The sequence below is a fragment of the Python bivittatus genome, unplaced genomic scaffold (genome assembly GCF_059951505.1).
Source record: "Python bivittatus isolate LINGU-HERP-01145 unplaced genomic scaffold, Pbiv_v1 ctg000020_np1212, whole genome shotgun sequence".
Taxonomy (NCBI): Eukaryota; Metazoa; Chordata; class Lepidosauria; order Squamata; family Pythonidae; genus Python; species Python bivittatus.
Genome location: NW_028277030.1, coordinates 117,155,152 through 117,182,298, shown reverse-complemented (window position 1 = coordinate 117,182,298; position 27,147 = coordinate 117,155,152). Strand labels below are relative to the sequence as shown.

At 42.8% G+C, this 27,147-nt stretch overlaps 1 protein-coding gene across 8 annotated transcripts in view; it reads left to right on the top strand.

Annotated features, from left to right (window-relative positions):
* The window catches only part of THADA (THADA armadillo repeat containing), a 158,326-nt gene that overhangs the window by 110,735 nt on the left and 20,444 nt on the right, over nt 1-27,147 (top strand). For all 8 annotated transcript variants that reach the window (XR_015797371.1, XM_088147564.1, XM_088147556.1 and 5 more), the window contains one exon: nt 4,431-4,516. Coding sequence is in view for 7 of the 8 variants with exons in the window: in XM_088147564.1 (XP_088003690.1) it covers nt 4,431-4,516 (86 nt within the window). In the remaining variant the exon portion in view is untranslated. The remainder of the gene's footprint in view (nt 1-4,430; nt 4,517-27,147) is intronic.

Here is a 27,147-nt window from a genome sequence, read left to right as displayed (position 1 = left end):
AGGTGGGAGACTGGATGAAAATAGTCCAGAAGGGTGGGATCTAGCGATGGTTTCTTGAAGAGGGGGTGGACCAAAGCCTCCTTGAAAGGTTTCGGGAACACCCCCTCCTGCAAGGATGAATTGACCATCGCCAGTTATACTGAGGTTGGGACTGGACTTTTGTTTTGTTTTAATAAGAAAACAACCACTTAGAATATAAATCTGTGGTTTTTAGCTCAACACAGTGAATTAGAGCAGTACATTTCAATCTTTTTCAAATCTGGCACCCATTTTTAGTCCAAATATATTTTTCTCTGGAAAGAACTCTTTTTTTAAAAAAATGTGTCTATTTTTATCAATAACAGTGACCACTTTCTCTGAAGAAAAAACTAGCAGTAATACCAGCTGTGTAGACAAAATATATATGTCTTTAATCCCAAGGTATTTGAAGCCTAAATCCTTCCAGGAGAAAATTTGCTTCATAAATCTAAAACCAGTACATAAACATTAGTCAGACTATCCATATATTTCCAAGAACTAAATCAACATTTCCTTATACCCTTAATATAATAAAAAATGAACAGCAGCTGATAGCTACAGTTTTTCAAAAACTATTACAAAAATATATATTACTTACAATTTTCCACAAATAATTAAAATTTATTTGTAAACTAATCATGTCATATTTCATTAAAAGCAAGAAATTCAAAATTGTATTAAAATACACATAAATATGGGACAATCAGATTGAGGTAGTTTGGTTATAAAAATGATATAGGCCAATTAGGTTTTCATCAGTCTGAAAATGTCATCAGTGCTACAGTTAACACTATGAAATGTGTGCAAATTGGCAAGAAAGATACACAGTCAATGTCTAAATTAATTCAAAGCAAGATTCAAGGATGTTGCTTTGGTGATATCATTTGGAAGAGAATTTCACAGAATCTTTATATTTATTTATTTTATGATATTTATAACCTACCCCAGTCCTAATTAAATCTGGGCAGGGTACATCAAAGGAAAGTGCAAAAGACAAAAAAGTAAATGCTTGGTATAAACAGTGAAAGTAATATTAAAAGCCATTGAAAAAAATACAGTTGCCTTAAAACTAACCTTATCTATTCTAAGGCTGAATTGCTTTAGCTCGTTTATGAAATACCTGCAGGGTGAGGACCATCCGTATCTTCAGTGGAAAAGTATTCCTAATCCTTACCCTCTATGTTGACAGAGAGAAGACTTAACAATCCTGTATACTCTATTTGGAGTGATTTTGTGTTTGCTCAGAGTCTACTGTTGAGTCAGTTGCCCACGTTTTACTCCACTGCACTCTTTATGATAAGTAATGTGCAGCCCTTATGTATCTACTTACCGAGTGCACTGGATGGCCAGAAATTTTAATTGTTCATTTCCTATTCAGACTTTTCATTGAAGGTTTCCAGAAAAGTTGCCAAGTTCTGTTCAATTCTCATTGTCTTTAGAAGGTTTTGGGCTTTAGACATCAAAAGGATAATCTCAACTGTACTAGAACATTTTCTCTAGTCTCCTTTTTATTGTATTGCTTCATTTACTTGCATTATATTGTTTATTACTATCTCTTTCCTTGTTTGGGGGGGGATTGTGTTTCACTATAAACCCATGAAGTAAGTAATAGCCTGGAGCTGTGCTATAAAAGGTATTGGCCGGGACATTGAATTGGGCCTGGCAGCCTACTGAATAGATACTGCTACCAAAAATGCATTTATAGGTGATACCCTTGCCTCTCTTGAATTGAAGGCTATCATCTCTTTACAAGGCCAAGTTCAGATGGGAGACATATTCCTCTTTGGAATGTATTTTCTGTATCAAGCATCACCTTTGCAGGTTTAGCATTAATTTGCAAACTGTAAAAGGAACATAGATAAAACACAAAAGTTACCGTTCGTTGTAAGAGTTTATACATGTTTCTATTATGTCTAAGATCATAATATGATCAGCACAGGAGGTGTTTTCACAGTACCTGATACTACAAAACAACATGAAAGCAATCTTGCTATAAAATTAGTATTCAAGCTAATTTTTTAAATTCCAGAAACCCAATTAGGAAGAGGGTGACTATTAATAATTTCATTAATTGTTATATTGTTTTGTGTCTCTTCTTGTCCTCTTAGGACCCTATATTAAGCAACTTTTATTGGAGTTTTGCTACTTAAGTCCACTGATTTCTTGCAGAGTTAAATTGAATAACAAAATCATGAATCTTGCCCTGATGTTGACTTATAATGTTTTGGTGGAAGAATTTTGTTATGGACCTTCGTCAGAGCAGTTTTTCTAAGGGAAAATGAAATGCTGAAGTCTTAGAATATTTATTCTTGATATACCCCAGCATAATCTCTCTATTGAAAAAAGACATTTTAGAATAAACGCCTAAAATTGCAGATTTTGTACTCTTAACTGTACCTCTATGGAAATGTATGTGCTACTGGTGATTTTTAGTCAACTCTATGTTTATTTGTTTAATTAAAATATTTCCAGGCCATCTATTAAGATAAAAGCCCAACTAGGGTGGTTTGCCTAATAAAATTTATTATAAAACCATTAAGTAATAAAATAGCAAATATTAACATAATAATAGTAATAATATTAATAATATTAATTTATTAAAATTACATGCTGCCCAACTCCCAGCGACTCTGGGGGATTTACAATTATTAAAACATTAAAAAGCAAAGAACAATACAGAAAACACAAAAACAGCACAAGACAAAAGAACAACAATGGCAAAGAAAACAAACCTGGAAGGGAACAGAAAGGAAGAAAGGGGCATCAGTCGTCCTTTCCAAAGGCCTGGGCAAAGAACCAGGTCTTGAAGGCCCTTTGAAATTACCAATAGGGTGAGCTATTCAAATTTCAAAATCCTTGAGCACTCCCATGCTAAGCTGTGTGCTACAGTGAAGATCATAACTTGGGAAGAATTCATAAATTAATGTGTTTTCCTTAGTTTTATCATTGTTTCTTTTGTTGCAACTTCACTAATGTATGTGTTTGAAGTTGTCATTTGCTTGCATTTGCCTATAATGGTGTTTCTTTCATATTGTTTTCATTCAGAATTATTGCTAATTTGTGAACTGGCATATCGTTGATTGCTTTATATTTCAAAATCTTGAAATTAAAAGTTGGGCACGCAGGTTTACAATTAGAAATTGAAAATGTATGCCCTGATTATGGGTTGAAATATGCATCACCAGTGTAACTATATGTAATAAAAATCACATTAATTTACACAAAAGATCTTTCTTTAAACCACCCAGACTGACTGACTGATTGCATTTCTATTCTGCTGCAATCTAAATCAACCCTTTGTGGCAGATTAGATAGGAAAAGTCCACATAAATGTTGGTACAATGATTTTTTCCCTTAATTGTAGTTTGTCAATGCTGAATTTTGTAACATATGGATTAAAACTGGATGCTTCCAAACAAACCAATGACTGTGGTTTAATGGTTCAGATGTAATAGAAAGATACAATTAACCAGGGCTTTGTTTTTCTGCTCATGTGATGAAAAGTGCAAAATGATACAGCGGTGCAAATTTGGAGACAGTCTCAGCAGTGGCAGTTGCAGCAGAAGTCTCTTTTGGTCAAGTGCAGATGGGAAGTCCCATGAAATAGCCATATTGAACCAAATGCTTGATGCCTCCAAATTATTCACATAGTTCCACAAGAATGGAAGGGTTATTTAATACCAAAATTTGATCTTCTGAATGCAACTGTGATCTAGTCCTAACATACATATATATCTGGTACTTCTCTCCATTGCCTGACCCTTGCATAATTATGATAAATAAGAACAATGAAGGAATGTTGCAGGAGGGTTGTTGGGGCACTATGCTTTAAGCAGAGGATTTATTTATTTATTTATTTATTTGTCAAATTTAGTCACCGCCCATCTCACTCAAGGAGCGACTCTGGGTGGTTTACAATAAAACAAGAATAAATACTAATTAAAATACAGTAAAACAATGTAGATAAATAAATAATCTATTCCAATTGATGGTAAATGAAAGTTATTAACCTACAGGAGCATCTTCAGGGTGCCATCCACCCCCAGGGTTGGTTACCCCTCCTCACACCCCATGCGAGTTGGCAGAGCCAGGTCTTCACCCCTTTCTGGAAGGCTGGGAGAGTGGGGGCCTGCCTCATCTCTGGGGGGAGAATGTTTCATAGGGTAGGGGCAACGGCACAGAAGGCTCTCCTCCTGGGCCCCACCAATCAACATTCATAGGTACTTAGATATAAATTTCTTAATTTTGTAATAGAGATAAAACCAAATATGTGCCTATCTCACATATACTTGCTTATGCATCAAGCTACTGGGGGCAGACCAGGGGGTGGGGGTGGGGGGGAATGAAGCAAGTAGAGGAAAAATAAAGTGTTAAAGTGTTCATTTAAATTTTGCTATTGTCTTTGTTTCTAGGCAAAATCCTTGTCTGGTGACTAGAGCAGCATATCTTGATGTCCTTATTCTGTTGAATAATTATCTGGGGAAGTCAAAAATAAAAGGTAAGGTTGAGCTAATGCATCACTTTCCTGCCAGTAAAAAACAAAAACAAAAACTACAATCTTTAAGACTGTACTGGGACTGAAGGGATAGATTTTACTATGCCCTGGATTGTCAGTCTTAAAAATACCACTACTCTCCTTGTAATGTGAAAAAAAGCAGAGCCTTCTCAGTATAATGGAGATAAAGCAAAGACCTCATTCCAAGGCTCAAATTGCAAAAATGGGGATGAAGGGATAAATGTGATTTTGATCTTTGACAAGGAAAAATGGAAGAAGACAAACCCCACAATTCCAATATTATAATAAGGTGAAGAACGTTGTGCTATCTTCTTCTTTGGCTAACATAAAAGTAGAGTTGAGGAAAAACAATTTTTTTGCTAAGTTTCTGAACACTCTAAAGTGAACTGCATAATGCATTGACAACTACTGTATTATATTGAAGCTCTAATAAATCCTCATGCTGTTTACGTTAATTCTAACCTAAATACAAGCAGTCCCTGGGTTAAGAACGTCTGACTTACAGACAACTCATAGTTACAGACTGCCTATTACTAAAAATGGCGGATGGCGTTCTCCTTCCTCGAGCTGATGAACTGCTGAAGCCATGCAATGTTTACATGAACCGCTGAAGCTGCATGTTTTTAATATCCAGCCTGTTTTCAGCGGTTCATGAAAACATTGCATGGCTTCAGCGGTTCATAGGCTGGAGGAAGGAGAAAGCCATCCGCCATTTTTAGTAATAGGCAGCCCGTTTGTAAGTACGAATTCTGACTTACATACACATTCGAGTTAAAGGCAGACTTAGGAATAGAAGTCATTCTTAACCCAGGGACTGCCTGTAAACTTTAACTGCTTTTTGGTTTTTCCTAACTTAGCTTCTTAGTCCCAACAATGCTAATCCACAGTTTTATACATCAATAGGTTTGTTGATACATGTATTCCATTGCATGTATTCCATTGCCTTAAAACTGGTATATGTATTTCATTGGTATATGCATTTCATGGCCTTAAAACTGCTATGGGACAAGGCCAGTAATCTGAGAAAAAAATATTTCTATAGTAGTTATTTAGCTAAGAATACATTTGTCACATTCAGAGGGTGAGGGAGTCCAATAAAATTACTCAAGTGGTTCTGTTAGAAAAATATCCACACTTTGTATATATTTCACTTATACAACTTGTTAGGCAGATCCTGTAGTACCCCTTGCTCTCTACATTGATGGTTCAGATAGATGTGGCTAGAACATACAGGACACACAGCCCTGATCAACAGCAGGGGAAGTGCTCAGAAATACTTGCAAGCCACTTTCAAGTGAGTATCATAGCAATCAAAGTTCAATTAGAATACATGGAAATCTCCTGAATTTAAAGCCACAATAAAGGTTTACTGATTTAAAGTAGGTCCTATACTCATGTGTTTTCACTGATACCCCATTTACCCAATCCTGTTTATTTAGACTGGTCAAGCCTAGCTTGAGGAATGGAAGCTGCCAAGTCTGGATTCAGAATGAATCAAAGAGCTGGTGTGCTCCAGGACTCTTTTTATCCCCAAAGTCCTTGTTTCATTGATTTGTAAGTTCAGCAGGCGTTGATGGGACTGAGGCTTCCTTGCACTTCGCACCCAGCTTCTCGTTGTCTGTTTTCCAGTGGCATTTCTTTTGCGTATCTGTTGGCTCTCAATGACTTGATTCTTTCTTACCTATTTTTCAAAAACATCTTGTGACAATAGTTCTGGCTTTGTCCTCTCTGTGTATGTGCTTAGTTCATTTTTAAGCTATGTCCACAATTGTCAATTTCAGCCTCATTTTATAAATAACTAATAGGTATATACTATTTTCTTTTTCCTACTCTTCCATATTGGACCCCCGTTCTTGTTCATTAGGGAGATGACTGCTATGGAAGTAGCCTTCTACAGCATATACTATTGCTTCTAATCTCTGAAATGAATTCTTTCATTTCAGAAGAATCTTTCCATTTCAAAACAAAGACATTCTCAACCTAGAACCAGCATGCAGGCTGGCAGAGAGAAGCTATATTATTCCATTAGGTTTGCTGTTTTGTGTAGAGAGAATCAAACAATTGAAAACAATCTTCTGAAGATTGTCTTTTGTCCTATTTGTTTTCCATATTCACTATAATGTATCAATGATCCTCTCAGTATAATGGCTAAATATGGAAAAGATTGTGTAAGAAATAAAATGGAGAGTCTTTCTTGATGGAAATACTCTGGAAAGTGCTGCACAGATATTCCCTACTACTATACTTGAATGGGCTTAATCAACAAAATGAAATTCAGCATAACAGCTCTGTCGCTGGTTAAACATGGACAATTTCTAATTAGTTGCAATGTTCATAGATAAGCTGTAAGCTATTTCTTTTTCCACAATATGACTGCCTTGAGTTTTTGTACCTTTCTATCATTGGTTTGTTGTTGTTAAATATTTTGCTTCAAATTCTACCATAGTAAATTTACTTTGAAAGGTTAGATCAGTAAGGGAGAATTTTGTGGCATGATTAAAATTAGGCCAGTTTGGAATCTTATGATTATAACTTTACACTTTGCAATTCCCAGTGGCAACTATGATGTCCATAAATAGTGTGCAGAGGAGGTTCTGGAAAGGCATACTTTACAACCCTTTTAGAAATAAATGCCCCTCAAGAAATCCAGAGATACTTGTTATTACACAAAACGTGAAGCAGTATTATACTGAGACAATTAGTCTATCTAGCCTAATAATGTATCCATTAACAGATGGCAGTGTGCCCAGTGTGAGATTTGCCCCGTTCGACAGAGAAACTCTCGTGACACGTGTGGTTCACAAAGAAGGTTTACTCATGCGTAACGTAGTAGTCACAAGCAAAGCCAGGACTGGCTTGGTACAATTGCATCACTTGTTATATTCCCCCCTTCCCGTGCTTTTTCCCGCCTCGTGATCGCGTTGCAGCTGTGGACTATTGGGCCCCCCAATGTCCCCCTTGATTGTTCATGATGGCAGGGTCGGTCAGAGTCCATTGTCCTTGATTGCCAGTCCCCCTCCGGCCGGGTTGGTCCCTCCCTGCTACGTGCAGACCCGCGGGTTCTGTGCTGCGTTGCGATCTTGTTTCGCTGCCCTGCGGCCCCGTTCCTTGCATGCTCGCGCCGTTATCAGTTCATAGTTAAAAGCTTCCGCTGTGGTTTTCCTGTTTAGCTGGCCGCAGGTGGCTCGTTAATTAGCGGCGCTTTCAGTTCCTCTTTTCCCCGCTAGCTACCGCCGGTGGATTCCGCGTGGTCTGGTTGCGAGCTTCCCTGCAGCCCCGTGCTTCCCTGAAGCCTCGTGCTGACCGAACCTGACATGCCGCCCCCCTGATGACAACTCCCCCCCCTCGGTCCTATTTCGGCTTCCCGGGGTATTTACTGTAAAAGTCCCGCACTAGGTCCGGTGCCCTTATGTGGGTTTTACTCACCCATTCGCTGTGGGACTTGGGGAAATGTTTCCATTGCACTAGGAGCTGGGTCTGCCCCTTGTGCCTCCGGGCGTCCAGTATCCGGTTGATTTCGAAATGCTGCTCCCCCCCGACCATGATGGGTGGTGGTACTCCCTCCGCCTTGTGCCAGACGTTCCCCGGCTGGTGTAACTTTAGCAGGCTGCAATGGAACACCGGGTGGATCTTCCCGAGGCTTTTCGGGAGCGTCAGCCTGACGGTCACCGGATTGATGACCTCCGAAATGGGGACCGGCCCCACAAACCTCGGGCTGAGTTTTTTCGATGCCTGGTGCGTCTTTAGGTTTTTGGTTGACAGATACACCTGGTCCCCCACTTTCCACTTTTCCTCGGGGAGCCTCTTGCGGTCTGCGTGCTTCTTGTAGTCGGCTTTGGCTTTTTGCAATGCCGCGTGCGCCGCTCGCCGGGTCTCGTCGATTTGGGCGAACCAGGCGTCCAGGGAGTTGATCTGGGATTCCGGCTGAGGCAGCTCCGGCATGGGGACGAAATCTCTCCCGGTGGCTACTTTGAACGGAGAGAACCCGGTGCTCTTGTGGACGGCGTTGTTGTATGCCACCTCCGTGAATGGTAGTAGCTCCGCCCAATCGTCCTGTTGGTGCCCCACGTAGCAGCGCAGGTACTGTTCGAGCCCCCCGTTCAGGCATTCCGTGGCTCCGTCCGTCTGCGGGTGCGCCGCGGAGGATAGGGCTTGTTTCGTCCCCACCCGCTTCAGGAACTCCCGCCAGAACCGCGCGATGAAGTTGCCGCCCCGATCGCTGACGATACGTCGAGGTGCGCCGTGGAGTCGGTAGACATGTTGCACGAACAGTCTCGCCAGCCCCTCGGCCGTGGGGACTCGCCGGCACGCTACAAAGTGCGCTTGTTTGGAGAATAAGTCCGTGACCACCCAAATGGCGGTCTTCCCCTTACTCTCCGGGAGCTCCACTATGAAGTCCATGGCGACCTCTTGCCAAGGGCCGTCGGGTTCCGCTACCGACTGGAGTAGGCCTCTAGGTTTGCCTTTGGCTCCTTTTGCTGTTGCGCACACCGGGCAACCCCCCGAGTACGCCTCCACGTCCTTCCGGAGCGCGGGCCACCAAAACTGCCGCCTGATTAAGTGGAGTGTCTTTACGAAGCCGTAATGCCCCGCGCTCCGGCTGTCGTGGGCTCTCTCCATGACCTCCCGTCGGCAACCCTCGGGCACGTACAGCTTTCCTTCGTGCCACCACAACCCCTCTTGGCCGGTTAGCGCCTCTCGGTTCTGCTTGAGCCAAGCGTCCCGCTCCGCCGCCTCCGCGAACCCCTGCCTTACTTCAGATGCCGCGTCCCGTTGCTCCCCCTTGGTCTGGCTTCGGGTCACCGCCTTTGCAGCCAGCCTGCTGGCGGGGATGACGGAGTCCACGATCTCCTCCCGTAGGCTGGCGTGTTGGGGCATGCGAGACAGTCCATCCGCTAAGAAGTTGCGCTTCCCGGGGATGTGTTTCAGTGTGAACCTGAACCTCCCGAAGTATTGGGACCACCGTGCCTGTTTGGGGGATAGCTTACACGGGGTCTTCAGGGCCTCGAGGTTCTTATGGTCCGTCCACACCTCGAACGGTTCAGTTGCCCCCTCCAGTAGATGCCTCCACGTGGCCAGCGCCCACTTGACCGCGTACGCCTCTTTCTCCCACACCATCCACCTCCTCTCCGTCTCGGTGAATTTGCGGGAGGCGTAGGCGCACGGGTGGATGGCCCCCTCCGGGCTGGGTTGGAGCAGGACTGCTCCCGTCGCCACGTCTGATGCATCCACTTGGATTATAAACCGCCGGTCTGGGTCGGGATGGCGCAGGATCGGCTCCGCGGTGAACCGCCGTTTTAGTTCCTCAAACGCCCCCTGGCATTCTGCAGTCCACGCGAGTGCCATGCTGGGCTTGGGGGTTTCCCAGTGCCCTTGGTTTTTAGCAGGTCGGTTAGGGGAAGGGCGATTTGGGCGAAGTTCGGGATGAACTGACGATAGAAGTTCGCAAACCCTAGGAAGCTTTGGAGTTGCCTCCGGGTTCGCGGCGCTTCCCAGCCCAGGACATCCCTTACTTTCGCCGGGTCCATCTCAATTCCCCGGCTGGATATTCGGTAGCCGAGGTAGTCTAGTTGCTCTCGATGGAACTCGCATTTCGAGAGCTTTGCGTACAGCTGTGCCTTCAGCAGTCTCTGGAGCACCGTGCGCACCAGGCTCACGTGCTCCGCCAGGGTCTCGGTGTAGATGAGGATGTCGTCCAGGTAGACCAGGACGCCCCGGTAGAGTAGGTTGTGCAGCACCTCATTTATTAGCTGCATAAATACCCCCGGGGCCCCTTTTAATCCGAACGGCATCACGGAAAACTGGTAGCTTCCGAGCGGGGTGTTGAACGCCGTCTTCCACTCATCTTTTGCGCGGATCCTAACTCTGAAATAGGCTTCGCGCAAGTCCAGTTTTGTGAACACCCTCCCCTTCGACAGATGCGACATCAAGTCCTTCATCAGGGGGAGGGGGTATTTGTACTCCGTGCTGATTGCGTTCAGCCCCTGGTAGTCTACGCACATACGGAGCGAGCCGTCCTTCTTCTCCCGGAATAACACCGGGGCCGCTAATGGTGACTTCGCGGGTTGGATGAATCCCCGCGCTAGGTTCTTGTCTATGAACTCGCGCAGGGCCCCCATCTCCCTCCTCGACAGGGAGTACATTTTCGGCTTAGGCAGGGTCGCTCCTGGCTCTAGCTCGATGGCGCAATCACTGGGCCGGTGTGGTGGGAGCTGGTCGGACTCCTTCTCCCCGAACGCTGCCGCCAGGTCTCGATACTGCCTCGGGATTCCGCCGCCCGTCGGGGGTTCCCCGGGTCCGGCCCCTCGCTTTGCGGTCGCCTCGCCAGTCGCCGCTGCCTCCCCTCGCCTCGGGATCGTGGCGGGTCTCCGGGGTCCCGGCACTGCTGCTGCTGCTGTTGCCGCCCGGGTCTCGGGCCCCATCTGCTCTCGCCCCGTCTCCCGGTGTCCCGGACCCTCCGCTTGCCCGCCGGTGGTTGCGGCTGCCTCCGTCTCCACGGCTCGGTCCCCTCTGCTCTCGCCCCTCGCCGGTCTGTCGACCCCGAACCGCACTGCCTCCGCCGTCCTGTCGACTCGTGGGTTCCGCCGCCGCAGCCACGCCAAGCCGAGTACCACCGCGTAGTCGGCCACCGGGACCACCACGAACCTCAGTTCTTCCCGGTGACTCCCGATCGTCATCTGGACCGGCTCGGTGTAATACTGAGCTGGCCCCCCCCCGCCAGCGTGCCATCTAACTGGCTGAATGAAATGGGCTCCCGGAGGCGCCTCAGCTGTAGCCCGAGCCCCGAGACCACCGCTGGGTGCATCAAGCAGTGGGTGCAGCCCGAGTCCAGTAGCGCCCGTAGCTGCGCCTCCCCTCCGGATCTCACCCCCCGGACGTGTATCCTCACCCGGAACGGTGGGCAGTCCTCGTCTCCTATTGGGTCCGCGCGCCTCGACTCCCCTGCTCGCACTGGGACGCCGTTCAGTGCGAGCGCGCCTCGTTTCCCGCCGGCTCCAAGTCCTCTCCGGAGGATGCTGTCTCCGGGGTCGACCACCCCCCGCGTCCTTTCTCGGTCACCGCCGCCACTGCCCCCTTCCGCGGTCGGTCACCGGTCCTTTCCCGTTCGCACGCGGGGTTTTGACTTCGGGCCGTGGTGGGGCGCCTTCCCGCTCCGTCGGGCACTGCGCCGCTCGGTGGCCTCTGCCTCCGCATCGGAAGCACAGATTCGGGGCTCTGGTCGCCTCTCGCCTCCCGGTGGACTGCCGTCGACCGCTCCGTCTCTCCTCGGGGGTCCTCTCCCTCGGCCGGTCCCTCGTCTGGTCCCGTCGTCTTGTGCTCTGTTGGATCTGCCGCCACGCCGATTCTGCCGTTCCGGCCAGCCAGATCCAATCCTTCACTGTGGACGGGTCGTCCCGCCCCAGTGCCCGTTCCAGGTTCTCTGGGTTGAGTCCCCTCTTAAAATACTTCACCTTCAGGGACTCCGGCCAGTCCGCGAGCTTCTCGGCCAACCTCCGGAACTCCAGGGCATATTCCGATACCGATTTGCCCCGCTGTCTGAACTGTAGGATGTCGTCCTCCGCCCGCTTGGCGCTCAATGTGTCCTCGAATCTGTCCCGGAGCGCCTGCATGAAGTCTGGGAAACTCCGTAGTTCCGCCGCGTTGGCATCGTACAGCCCGATCACCCAGCTGGCTGCTTGGCCATCTAGCAGCTCGGCCACGTAGGATACCCTGTCCTCGTCTCTAGCGAATAGGTGACCACCCCTCTGCATGAACCCTGACGTGCGTCAGAAAGTGCGGCAGCTGTTCGGGGTCCCCTGAGAACTTCCCAGTGATACCTCGAAGTCTCAGGGCGTCTGCCGCCCGTTGGTCCTCCGACCGGGGCGCCGTGGGTGGTGCCGGCGGGGGTGTCGGACCGCACCCCGTGTCGCTCGCCTCCTCGTTCACCGCCGGTGGCCCCACTCTCTGTAGTAGGGTCTGGAGCATCGCCTCCACGGCGTCTAGGCGTCGCTCGACTCTCTCCTCTAGTCGGGCGAATTTCTCGCTCCACTCACGGTTCCGGAACCCCGAACCCCGGGTCATCGTAATGCCTGAATCGTCTGGTCCTTGGTTCACGCCCATCGACCACCGCTCGGATGGAGTGCGCCCGGCCCTGGCCGCTGCCCCGTCGCTCCCGGGCGGCTCCGACCGCCCTTCCGCGAGCCTGGGTCCCTCGCGCTCCAGCTGACCCACGGATTCCTCGTCGCTGGTCATGCCTGTATTGAGAAAGAAAACGCTCCTCGGTGGTACCGGGTAGCGCTGACGGTGAGTCCTGGCTTTATGTGAGATTTGCCCCGTTCGACAGAGAAACTCTCGTGACACGTGTGGTTCACAAAGAAGGTTTACTCATGCGTAACGTAGTAGTCACAAGCAAAGCCAGGACTGGCTTGGTACAATTGCATCACTTGTTATATTCCCCCCTCCCCGCGCTTTTTCCCGCCTCGTGATCGCGTTGCAGCTGTGGACTATTGGGCCCCCCAATGTCCCCCTTGATTGTCCATGATGGCAGGGTCGGTCAGAGTCCGTTGTCCTTGATTGCCAGTCCCCCTCCGGCCGGGTTGGTCCCTCCCTGCTACGTGCAGACCCGCGGGTTCTGTGCTGCGTTGCGATCTTGTTTCGCTGCCCTGCGGCCCCGTTCCTTGCATGCTCGCGCCGTTATCAGTTCATAGTTAAAAGCTTCCGCTGTGGTTTTCCTGTTTAGCTGGCCGCAGGTGGCTCGTTAATTAGCGGCGCTTTCGGTTCCTCTTTTCCCTGCTAGCTACCGCCGGTGGATTCCGCGTGGTCTGGTTGCGAGCTTCCCTGCAGCCCCGTGCTTCCCTGAAGCCTCGTGCTGACCGAACCTGACACCCAGCTGAAGTGATGGAGGAGGATTCGCTGGCTCACATTTCCTTAAGATGCAGCTGTGGGTAGTTATGGAGACAGTTTGGGGAATGGAAGACTGCAGTTGGTCCCAGCCAACTTGATACCTCTAATTGGACATTACTTTAATTATATCAGTAAAGCAAGTACCATTAGTACATTTTTTTTCTGCCAGTGTCTAATTTATTTTAGAAAATTTTAGAAAAATACTGAGTGCGTGTTATGAGAACCAGAGCAGGATTTTAAAATATATTCCCTTTCCTTGTTTATATAGCATTATATAAACATCAGAATTGGCCCCAGGGTTTTAGGTGATAACTACTAAATTCAGAATACTAGGTTCAGTGTGCTATTCCTCCTCTGCCATGCGGTGAGGCTGTCTTTTCCACCAAATGCCTCTTAAATGGGATAGTACGATTCTTTCCCTTTGTCCGCTGTAGACAACTGTGAAGGGAATAGGAAAGACTATACTTACTAAACTTTGCAAAAAAAAAAAAAAAAACTCTCTAGATCAAGGAAGATGGAATAAGCCAAGACAATTAAAATGCTGAAATAGCCCAAAGATTCTTGTGCAATGGAATAGTAAAATACAGCTGCTCAGTGAAGTTCAGTTTTTAATCAGTAAAAGTGGTCATATTTTTAATGGACACTAACTAGTATTTAGCAATATACAGACTGCATTAAATCCATCTACATTATATGCTTGTGTGTGTATGGGTTTAACTGGATTTATTAGCTAGCCAACCAAGTCCCCTGTAATGTCCTTTGAAATACTCATTTTTCAAATGTTTCCAAATGCATTATCTTCATCAGAGATACAAAAACAAAAATGATGACTTTCTTATAAAATTCAAGGCCTTGTGTTTTTTTTTCCACAAATACAAAAATGTGAAGAGAATGGGCTTTTGCTTTTGTGGCTTATGTGCCAATGGTTTAAAAAAAGATGACATTTTAGGTTATTTTGTTTCATTCTTAATATTCAAATTAAACTCTCCTTTATAGAAACATTTTATCTTTAAAAACAATGTCCGGTGTTACTATTGTAAGAAAATATATTTTTAGGTTTTTTTCCCCTTAATTAAAATGCATAGTTTTTAATATGATTTTCTGCCAAGCATAACAAATGTTTTTATCTTAACCTCAAATATATTTTATGCCCTGTGGTTGAAAATGAGAGTGAACATTTTGAGCTGTTTGTTTAGAAGATAATTCAGTCGTGAATTATAGATCATTTTAATAATGTATTTGTATCATTTGCTGTAAAAGGAAACTGTTGTAGATACAGTTGAATGGACATATCCATGAAAAATAGTTAAAGCAGCTGGTTTGTAAATCTTTAATTGTAAATATGTGACTGAAATAAATATTAAAGTTAGTAGAATGAAATATCTAACTTCCTTTACTTAAAATCTATTTAAGTGCTACCTAAAAAAGAAAGATTATAAAAATATTGGCAGTGTATAATAGCTTATATTATGTGGTCTATGATTAAATTTAACAAAATTCATCAGAACAAACTGGAGGCAATTTTTTCCCCTCCAACATCATACATTTTGGGTATATTAATAGGTGTGGCCAGCTAATTTTTATGCAGAAAGACAGCTCACTATTTTTTATCCATTTGGCTGTGTAGCCTGCTGATTAGAATATTTTGTTCAACGTCAGTGTAGTTCAATCTCAGAGTCAGTGCAGACCTGTAGGCCCCAATGGGCAAGACTGGAGCTCAGCAAATCATCCTTGGGAGCAGGGTTGTAAGGGTCACTCGAAAGCTTTCTCTTATGCCTTTTGATCTACAAATATACTGATTATCTTGGAATATCCAGTTTTATGGCATGCTCATTCTCAGTCAACAACACTGACAAGCTACTTAAGTGCCCTTGTGATAAATTGCTTCACTGAGTCATACCCTGTTTTGGTTAGTAGCAGACTACACTCAGTGGTTCCCTGCAAGGCAACAGGTGCTTTTGGTCTGTAGTAAAATCGTGAGAGACAAAGGTAACTTCCTCTAAATCTTGTTCTTCATTTGGTTCTAGATCACCATGATTACTATCTTCTATTCTTGCAGTGTCAACATTCTTCTCTCTATAGTTCTAACAAAATAACATTTGGGAACTTTGCTATCTCCTGCTGTTTTCCCAACTTCCACTTTTGTGTACCTTTCTAAAATTAAGCATTCCCACCACTGATACTTGGTGTTGTTATTTTAAACTTGATCTGTCTGACTCTTTTTGACTTTTTTTTAAATTGAACTCCTTAGAAGAGAATGAATGTATGAAGTTCCTGGGAGAGACAGATGTGTACCTTGGCCTAAGGAAAAGCTACTTCCCACCTGAGGCAAACCAGGCTTCACTCTTGCCACAATGGCTGTGGCTCCTCAGCTACCTGCACACAGACTCCCCTCACCTCCATGGTCATGAGGGAACTCCTGAATTAACACTCTTCCCTCTGCTGTTCACTGCAAGAGCTTTCTTCCACTGCTGTCCAGCATGGTGCCAGCATGCAGCCTGCCAAGGACTTAGAAACCGCCCACTCTGCCCAGACCCTTGCCCGTGTCTATGGCCATGGCAGCAATGAGTTGCCATGAAGAGCCTCAGGAGGATGTGGACAGGTGGGCGAGTGGCAGGACCTCATCTGGTGGATGGTCCCTGTCAAAATGCCAGGGCCCTGAACCAAGGGAGCAACTCTTTCTTTTATACTCTGCACCTGTTCTTTCTTGTTCTGTAGCTTCATCATCTGTACACTGTATTATCCACATGAGATTTCCATGGAACACAGTTCTAAATATTCAGTTTTTTAAAAACGATCTTTGAATGGAAGATCAAAGCTAACTCAGTCAAATGTTTCTAAAATCTAAGGCCTGTTTTAAAGCTTTATTTTCTAAGCTCTATCTTGCATAGTCCTTTGCTGTACACTATTTACAAAGAACCTTCTGCACACTTCTGTTTCTCAAAAAATTTGGCTGAATACTGTTTTAGAACTTGAACAAGAGCCAAATCCAGAACTTTGGGCCTCTTTTCTTTCAAAGTTTAAAAGGAATTGCAAAAAGAAGGCAAGTTAGACTGAAACGGTAGTGTGGCAGAAAGTTGTTGAACTGTGCCTCCGTGCCTTTTTTTCTGAGATCAAAATGGTCCTTTTCCAAGGAAGCTTAAAAACCCCAGTAGAGGAGAAAAGAATAACCATGTTTTCCCCAGTGGGGCTAATAAGAGCAAGGATGATTTCCATTAGAGAAATAGTGCTAGGAAGCTATGGATAAAGATAAGTTGTTGTCCCAAATCAGTTTTGAACCAGTGTGCTTTTAATTTTTGAGGAAAAATACAGTGAAAGTTACTCATAGATCTCAGTACATTCCATATAGTTTGGCTTTTAGATAGCTTTGAAAAGTAGCCAGGAAAAGAGTAAGGCAAGATGGGAGGTGTTGCTGTAGGCAGATGTCCCCATATATTCCTCACAGCAGGTCTGAGGTATGAAAATTGTATATTTGTCCCGCTGGCTGAGGGGGGCAGTGCCTAAACTTTAATCTTTTTTGCCATCTTTCAATGTCTGGAATTTCTTTGGCTTGGATCCTTTTTAAAGGAAATTGAACGTCTAGCAGCTCCTTCTTTAATGGGAGTTTCATGTTCTCTGATGTCATGTTTATACCCCTCAAGCCTTTTGGCACCAAAGAACAGATCTGGAAAAAGATATGGAGAATATTTTATTAAAGCACTCGCCTACTCTTGGCCACTAAAGAAAGGATGACAGTAGTATATATTTCATCTGTTCATAACTATCCTCATTTCTGTGTGAAAATATAATAATAAATACTGTGGCACTGCTGAGCTCCTAAGTTGACATTCTACATGCAGGTTTATTGTATTTTGTCTCTAGGAGTAGTCAGTGGTTCTATCTGCTACAAAGTTTTCTGTCAATTTTAATTGTGATTGATTAAGTGATGTTGATACATTTTGCTGCTACTACTCCCAGTGTGTTTTTATACTGCAAGTGCTTTGGACATAACTGGCTTATTTAAAACTGTATGCCATTAATTTTGGCAACTTGCATGTTTAGGGCTATGATAATTTCCCATAAGTGTCAGCATTTGATTCCTGATTTATGCACAGTTGGAGGTACAGTTGATGAAGAAATTGTTACATCATGAGTCTTAAAATCTGGAGATTTTAAATCTGAATGGTAACAGGAAAGGGTGTCTAAGCCTCTAATCAAGCCTTTATTTTCCCTTGGTTTCCTATATTACATTGCTCGGGGTGGGGGGCGGTGTCTCACAGTATACTCTAGGACTGGAAGAACCCCAGAGAGGCGAGATTTGGGTTTAGGGGCCAACATAAAATACTGTTTTACATTAGTTACTACTTTTGGTATTATTTGGGCAAATTTATTCATTCAGGCAGGCAGGCAGACAGACAGGCAGATACTGTTTAGATACTATTTAGACCCAGTTATCTCTCTCTTATTTTGTGCATTTACAGTGTTAGGTAACATTATTGTGACAGTATTATTGTTCTCAAAATTTACCAGAAATGATGTATGTATATTTATATAAGTGTGTGTGTGTGTGAGAGAGAGAGGGAGAGAGAGATTACAAGCATTAATCATTTCTGAAAAACTGGTCTTTTCCCCTATCTTGGTAGGACCCAGGTTCTTGTAAAGAGTGATTGGTGGAGCTCAAGTTATGAGAGGTTGAGAGCCACTGCTGTAAGCATATATTAGTGGATACTTTTGCTGGTTTCCATGTTGTGACGTGCTTGCTAGAAATCATGGTAATCCCATCAGAAGTGCAAAGATCAGGCCGCTGTTGCAGTGGATATGAAAAATAGTTCATCTATCTAGGGCCATACTCATATACTAAATGGCTTGATTGTTTTTAATTTAGAAATATCTCTGTGTTTCATTCCTCTTCATGGATCACTGCCTTGTCGTGGCGAAGGGGCTTGCGTAACTCAGTGAAGCCATGAGCTATACCATGCAGGGCTACCCAAGACGGACAGGTCATGACAGAGAGTTCTAACAAAATGGGTCCACTGGAGAAGGAAATGGCAACTCACTCCAGTATCCTTGCCAAGAAAACCCCATGGACAATGTTAAAAGGCTAAAAGATATGACACCGGAAGATGAGCCCCTCAGGTCGGAAGGTGTCCAATATGCTACTGGGGAAGAGCGGAGGGCATTTCCAAGTAGCTCCAGAAAGAGTGAAGCGGCTGGGCCAAAGCCGAAAGGACGTTCAGCTGTGGATGTATCTGGAAGCGAAAAGAAGGTCCGATGCTGTAAAGAACAATATTGTATAGGTACCTGGAATGTAAGATCTATGAACCAAGGCAAGCTGGATGTGGTCAAACATGAGATGACAAGATTGAACGTCGACATCTTGGGAATCAGCGAATTGAAATGGACGGGAATGGGTGAATTTAACTCAGGTGACCATTATATCTACTACTGTGGCCAAGAAACCCTTAGAAGAAATGGAGTTGCACTTATAGTCAATAAGAGAGTGGGGAAGGCAGTAATGGGGTACAACCTCAAAAACGACAGAATGATCTCAGTGCGTATCCAAGGCAAACCATTCAACATCACAGTAATCCAAGTCTATGCCCCAACCACTGATGCCGAAGAAGCTGAAGTTGACCGGTTCTATGAAGACCTACAACACCTTCTAGAACTAGCACCAAAAAAAGATGTCCTTTTCATCATAGGGGATTGGAATGCTAAAGTAGGAAGTCAAGGAGTAATCGGAATAACAGGCAAGTTTGGCCTTGGAGCACAAAATGAAGCAGGGCAAAGGCTAATAGAATTCTGTCAAGAGAACAAGCTAGTCATAGCAAACACTGTTTTCCAACAACACAAAAGACGACTCTACACATGGACATCACCAGATGGTCAATACCGAAACCAGATTGATTACATACTTTGCAGTCAAAGATGGAGAAGCTCTATACAGACAGCAAAAACAAGACCAGGAGCTGACTGTGGCTCAGATCATGAGCTTCTTACTGCAAAATTTAGGCTTAAATTGAAGAATGTAGGGAAAACCACTAGACCACTCAGGTATGACTTAGATCATATTCCTTGTGAGTTACACAGTGAAGGTGATGAATAGATTTAGAGGATTAGATTTGGTAGACAGAGTGCCTGAAGAACTATGGACGGAGGTCTGTAACATTGTACAGGAGGCAGCAACTAAAACCATCCCAAGGAAAAAGAAATGCAAGAAAGCAAAATGGCTGTCTGATGAGGCATTACAAATAGCTGTGGAAAGAAGGAATGTGAAAAGCAAGGGTGAAAGGGAAAGATATAAGCAACTGAATGCAGATTTCCAGAGAATAGCAAGGAGAGATAAGAAAGCCTTCTTAAATGAACAATGCAAAGAAATTGAGGAAAACAATAGAATGGGGAAGACTAGAGATCTCTTCAAGAAAATTGGAGATATCAAAGGAACGTTTAGTGCAAAGATGGGCATGATAAAGGACAAAAAGACAGGGACCTAACAGAAGCAGAAGAGATTAAGAAGAGGTGGCAAGAATACACAGAAGAACTATACAAGAAAGATCTTAATGTCCCTGATGTCCATGCTGGTGTGGTCACTGACCTTGAGCCAGACATCCTAGAGAGTGAAGTCAAGTGGGCCTTAGGAAGCATTGCTAACAACAAAGCTAGTGGAGATGACAGTATTCCAGCTGAGTTATTTAAAATACTAAAAGATGATGGTGTTAAAGTGCTGCACTCAATATGCCAGCAAGTTTGGAAAACGCAACAGTGGCCACGGGATTGGAAAAGGTCAGTTTACGTTCCAATTCCAAAGAAGGGCAATGCCAAAGAATGCTCAAACTATCGCACAATTGCACTCATTTCACATGCTAGCAAGGTTATGCTCAAAATCCTACAAGCTAGGCTTCAGCAGTACGTGAACCGAGAACTACCAGATGTACAAGCTGGGTTTCGAAGAGGCAGAGGAACTAGAGATCAAATTGCCAACATTCGCTGGATCATGGAGAAAGCACGAGAGTTCCAGAAAAACATCTACTTCTGCTTCATTGACTATGCAAAAGCCTTCGATTGTGTGGATCACAACAAACTGTGGCAAATTCTTAAAGAGATGGGGGTACCAGACCATCTTACCTGTCTCCTGAGAAATCTGTATGCGGGCCAAGAAGCAACAGTTAGAACCAATCACGGAACAACCGATTGGTTCAAAATAGGGAAAGGAGTACGACAAGGCTGTATACTGTCACCCTGCTTATTTAACCTATATGCAGAGTACATCATGAGAAATGCCAGGCTGGAAGAATCACAAGCCGGAATTAAGATTGCAGGGAGAATCATCAATAAGCTCAGATATGCAGACGATACCACCCTAATGGCAGAAAGTGAAGAAGAACTAAAGAGCCTCTTGATGAGGGTGAAAGAGGAGAGTGCGAAAGCTGGCTTGAAACTCAACATTAAAAAAACTAAGATCATGGCATCTGGACCCATCAATTCCTGGCAAATAGAAGGGGTAGAAATGGAAGCAGTAACAGACTTCATTTATTTGGACTCCAAGATCACCGCAGACGGAGACTGCAGCCATGAAATTAAAAGACGCTTGCTGCTTGGGAGGAAAGCTATGGCAAACCTAGATAGCATATTAAAAAGCAGAGACGTCACCTTGCCGACAAAGATCCGCATAGTCAAAGCTGTGGTTTTTCCAGCAGTAATGTATGGCTGTGAGAGCTGGACCATAAAGAAGGCTGAGCGCCGAAGAATTGATGCCTTTGAACTGTGGTGCTGGAGAAGACTCTTAAGAGTCCCCTGGACTGCTAGGAGGTCAAACCAGTCAATCTTAAAGGAAATCAACCCTGACTGCTCATTGGAAGGATTGATAATGAAGCTCAAGCTCAGATACTTTGGTCACCTAATGCGAAGAGAGGAGTCTTTGGAAAAGACCCTGATGCTGGGAAAGATTGAAGGCAAAAGGAGAAGAGGACGGCAGAGGATGAGATGGTTAGATAGCATCACTGAAGCAATGAGCATGAAACTGAGCAAACTCAGGGAGGCAGTGAAGGACAGGAAGGCCTGGCGCAATATGGTTCATGGGGTCACGAAGAGTCGGACACAACTTAACGACTGAACAACAACAACAACTGTGTTTCATTGAAGGAGAATAGATAATAGATAAAAAAAATTTTTATCTTTATCTCAGATCAAAGAATTTTTTTTTCACAGAAAATGTTTCATTTCCCACAAACTAAAAATAGCTAGGCACAAATATCTTTGTTTAATATCAAAGCTTCTTCCAAGTACTTTAGAGTACTAACTTAAGAATAGTAGTTCTTCATTATTGATAACAAAGATGGCTTGCATTCTTATGCAAGCACAATGGATTTTCTTTTGAAAAGAGAATATCCTGTTTATGTGAATTTAAATGTCTTGCTTTAAATACAGACATACTGTATCTCGGAAATAATGCGGCTTTGGTTCCAGACCATTGCAATAAAGCGAATATCGCAATAAAGCGAGTCACACTTTATTTTTGGTGTGGTTTTTTGGTTTCCCAGTGCATATAAAAGTTATGTTTACACTATACTGTAGTCTATTAAGTGTGCAGTAGCATTATGTCTAAAAAAAACAATGTACATACCTTAATTTAAAAAATTCTTAAAATAAAACAATGAAGTTTGCCACATCGATTGATTCTTCCTTTCATAAAAGATTTCTCTGTAGCATGCAATGCTGTTTGTTAAACACAATATCTGTGAAGCGCAATAAAACTAAGCACAATAAAATGAGGTATGCCTGTAATTGAGCATCACAATATGCAAGTTCATTTTCTTCTCCTGCTTATATTTCTTCTCCCCCTACAATCTAACTTTTGCAATATATATGTGTTTTGTTTTAATAAAATAATAAAATAGCAATCTGCTTTACGGTGTTATGTCAATGTCCATAAGTCCTGCTCAGTTCAGTTGTGTGTATTTCCAGGTAAGTGTGTATAAGACTGCAATTTTGGTCAGAATACATTAAGTCAGCCTTAGGCAGCATGGTTCCCTTCAGATGTGTTTGGACTGTAACTCGTAAGATTCTTCACCATAATGGCCAGTTGTGGAGTCTGGCCACTTGATTTAGCAGATTTATAGGTACATATTTCGATTTGAAATAAATCAAATAATTACACTTCTAAATAATTAAGTGTTATAATCCTTATTCCAAATTTTGGCAATGAATGCCAAAATGATAATATCAAAAATAGGGCCATTAAGAAACAAGAAGTAAGCAAAACTTCATGGCTGACTAGTAAAAATCCTGAATAAGAATACTCTTCCTAGGGAATTATGTTACATTTTATTGGAGGTTTCATATTTGGTTTTGATTCATGGAATTCTTTCCATCTAAAAGATACTCATTGCAATATATTCAAATTCCTTTATAAATGTTTCTTGAATTTTAACATATGATCCACAATAAATTGGGTGGACTCAACATTTGGTTATAAATGAGTTCATGAATGGTAATCTAACTTAGTACTTCATTATAATAGGATTTTCTCTAACTGACATGCTCTACTTGAAGGTAGGCAATATGTTCTCAAACTACACTACTTCTTTTAAATCAGAGATATGATCTTTTAGTGCATTAATTAGATCACCCTTCTCATAATTTATAGCATGCAGAGTTCAATTCTTATTTTCCAAGCTGTCCAACTTTTAGTTCCTTAGATTCTTGCTCCTCAAAATATCTACTTCAAATCTCAGTGCTCTGATTATTTCTACTTATAATTGCTGGGAGGGTAGCAAACATTGTCAAAACAATCTTCAAACAGATTGTTTGTGACAATCTGATTGTCACAAAAGATAAAGATGCTATATGGATACAACCATACAATTTATTGAGAATAGTATAGATGTGGACTGCCATTGTCTTCTTCCAGAATGTTTTTCAGTTTCCCAGTTTAGCTTATGGCCAAGATGTTCCCTGGTGATCTTCCACTCAAATAGTAACCAAACCCTACACTACTGATCTTCCAAATCCAGGAAAGATTGGTGTAGTGCTTCACAAATACTAAATCAATCATATGTGGGTGTGTCTTAAATTGGTCAGAATGTGAGAGATTCAATTCTGTATTAGAATTCATTGACAGCTGAAAATTAGTATACTGCTATCATAATTGGTACAAGCAATGATAAAGTTGTTTTTGTGATTTTACATTAGCTATTAGTATAAGCTTATTTGAGGGTAAGAGGCCAGTTGCATTGTTCGCCTACCTGCCAACTGAGTGGCAAGTATGTGGGCCTTGCTGCCCATACCCATTACCATGATGGCAATGAGCTAGGTGTGCATTTCTAGCACTAGCCCCCAGATATTGGTATATCAAGCCAGGAAGGTATTTTTAAAATATTTTGTTGAAAAACACTATAAAACAATCCTATATTTTCAAAAGCACTGAACGTTTAATTAAGCCCTTAAATGAGGAGATAAATATTCTACAGCTGCATTCTTGTTTTACACATATTTAAACTTAAAGTATTTTTAACATTGTAGAAAACATTGTTGATTTGTATAGGCTATGCTGGCTGGGAATTTTGGTACTTTTAGTTCCAACATTGCTAGAGGGTTAAAGAAGACTTCAGAAGGCTAAATTAGTCTGTAATTTTGCTGTTAACAATAGATACCCAATGATCCAATCTTTAGATGTTGATTCAGGTTTCTAATATCTCATAATTGTTTTTGCTGAGTTGCTGGCAAAACAAGTCCTCCATTTAAAAAAAAAAAAGTTTAGCTGTGTTCTTTGTGTGCTTTATTTAGAAATTAGCCACCTCAATTTGAGTTTGTGCCAATTTTCCTTTGGAGGATTATTTCCTCTGGTCAAGCCCAAATTGTTCACTGGATATAATCCTCCCGCACACCCCAGCTTTGGATTTTTACCTTCTTTTCTAACTCCTATTTCTTAATCCTAATATCGGGAAATGTTCAATAGCATAGTTTTGTCTATAAATAGAAATGCTTCTTTAATTGAACTGAAGAATGAAGCTAGACATTTACTTTGGAAATTAATGTGTGTATTGGTTTAATAAAAAGTTATGACATAGGCAGAAAAATAAATGCATATATGAAAGATGAAAGAGTTTTCATATAAAAGAAAAACATGGATACTTTTAACTCATTTGAGATTAGATTTTGATTTTAATGGAAAATAAATATTTGAGACAATCAGAAACACTTGGACTATGGTCTGAAAGAATACAAATATGTGTGATCAGTAATCCAGTAATTTCTGAGAACATAAGTGTTTGCTTGGTTGGAGAAGGGGAGACTAAGCAATCATATATGTTGTCAGAAACTATTGAATGGTTAACAGATGTTAATGGAAGGAGGAATCTGTACTGTTTTCAAAAATGAATGAAGGGTCAGAAATACTCCCTATGTTCAATGGAAGTGTAGGTTTCTTAGTGTCCATTCAGTCATATGTGTGATGGACTGGAATGGAGGAAGGGGGGTGAAAATGGTGCTCTCGTCTCCAGAGCAACGCTCTGGAGATAAGCGGAGAAAGCTGGCGCATCCCTAAACATTCCAGAAGATAGTAGAGAGTTGTGCCTGGGAACTGCTAGTCAGTCTGAGAAGATTCTGTAAACAGGTGCTGGCAAATAAACCTTGCTGATTGAACCTGCATGGTCTCCAGGAGTTCTTTGGGCTAGGCCTGACAATATGAGCAGCTGAATGCTAATATTTCTGTCAGAACCCAACATCAATGTTGTGCATATTATTTATTAGTTTTATAACCTATTTATAATTTATATACACTGTGTGCACAATTATTAGGCAAGTGAGTATTTTGACCATATCATTTTTATGCATATTTTCCATCTCCAAGCTGTATAAACCTGAATGCTTATTGGAGATAAGCATATCAGGTGATGTGTATTTGTGTAATGAGGGAGGGTGTGGCCTAAGGAGATCAATACCCTATATCAAGGTGTGCATAATTATTAGGCAGCTTCTTTTCCTCAGGCAAAATGGGCCAAAAAAGAGATGTAAGTGACTCTGAAAAGTCAAAAATTGTAAAAAGTCTTTCAGAGGGATGCAGCACTCTTGAAATTGCTAAGATATTGGGGTGTGACCACAGAACTATCAAACATTTTGTTGCAAATAGTTAACAGGGTCGCAAGAAACATGTTGAGAAAAAAAGATGCAAATTAACTGCCAAAGATTTGAGAAGAATCAAAGGTGAAGCTACCAGGAACCCATTATCCTCCAGTGCTGTCATATTCCAGAACTGCAACCTATCTGGAGTGCCCAGAAGTACAAGGTGTTCAGTGCTCAGAGACATGGCCAAGGTAAGGAAGGCTGAAACTCAACCACCATTGAACAAGATGCATAAGTTGAAATGGCAAGACTGGGCCAAGAAATATCTGAAGACAGATTTTCAAAGGTTTATGGACTGAGGAGATAAGAGTGACTCTTGACGGACCAGATGGATGGGCCCGTGGCTGGATCAGTAACGGGCACAGAGCTCCGCTCCGACTCAGACGCCAGCAAGGTGGAGGTGGGGTACTGGTATGGGCTGGTATTATTACAGATGAGCTAGTTGGACCTTTTCGGGTTGAAGATGGACTTAAAATCAACTCCCAAACCTACTGCCAGTTTTTAGAAGACACTTTCTTCAAGCAGTGGTACAGGAAAAAGTCTGCATCTTTCAAGAAGACCATGATGTTTATGCAGGACAATGCTCCATTGCATGGATCGAAGTACTCCACTGCGTGGCTAGCCAGTAAAGGCCTCAAAGATGAAAGAATAATGACATGGCCCCCTTCCTCACCTGACCTAAACCCTGTTGAGAACTTGTGGGCCCTTCTCAAACGGGAGATTTACGGTGAAGGAAAACAGTACACCTCTTTGAACAGTGTCTGGGAGACTGTGGTTGCTGCTGCACAAAAAGTCGATCGTCAACAGATCAAGAAACTGACAGACTCCATGAATGGAAGGCTTCTGACTGTTATTGCAAAGAAGGGTGGCTATATTGGTCACTGATTTTTTGTTTGAAATGTCAGAAATGTTTATTTGTAAATTTTGAGTTGTTTATTATTCTCACTTTAACAGATGAAAATAAACGAGTGAGATGGGGGAATTTTCGTTTTTCATTTAGTTGCATAATAATTCTGCACACTAATAGTTGCCCAATAATTGTGCACACATAGATATGCTTCTAAGAAAGCCAAAACCTCACTTTTACTTTCTTAAGTATTCAGGTTTGAGGTTTATTAACATTTTGGATTGACCGAGAGCACTGTAGTTGTTCAATAATGAAATTCATCCTCAAAAATACAACTTGCCTAATAAATGTGCATGCAGTGTTTATATATAATTTTATATTTTATATTATATAATTTTATATTTTATATTATATATATATATATATTACAATATATAAATTAAATATTTATTTTATATAATATAAATCTGTATTAAATAATTTATAGCGCTTACTCCTCCAGTTTTTCTCCACAATCCTGTGAGATGGTTGAGAAACATGACTGGTCCAAAATAGTAAAATTCTGAGGTTAAAGGTGGACTAGAACCTGGGTCTCCTCACTCCTAGTCTAATACCTTGAGCATTGCAACATCCCGACTTTCATAAATTTGCAGGCAACTGACATCTGAATTGCAAGATTTAGGACTTTCCAGACTCCTGCTCATTCAGGACACCAAACTAAAGGTTACCAATTGCTATTTGTACTGAGCTGATGATATAGCAACCCTGTGAGCTGACTATA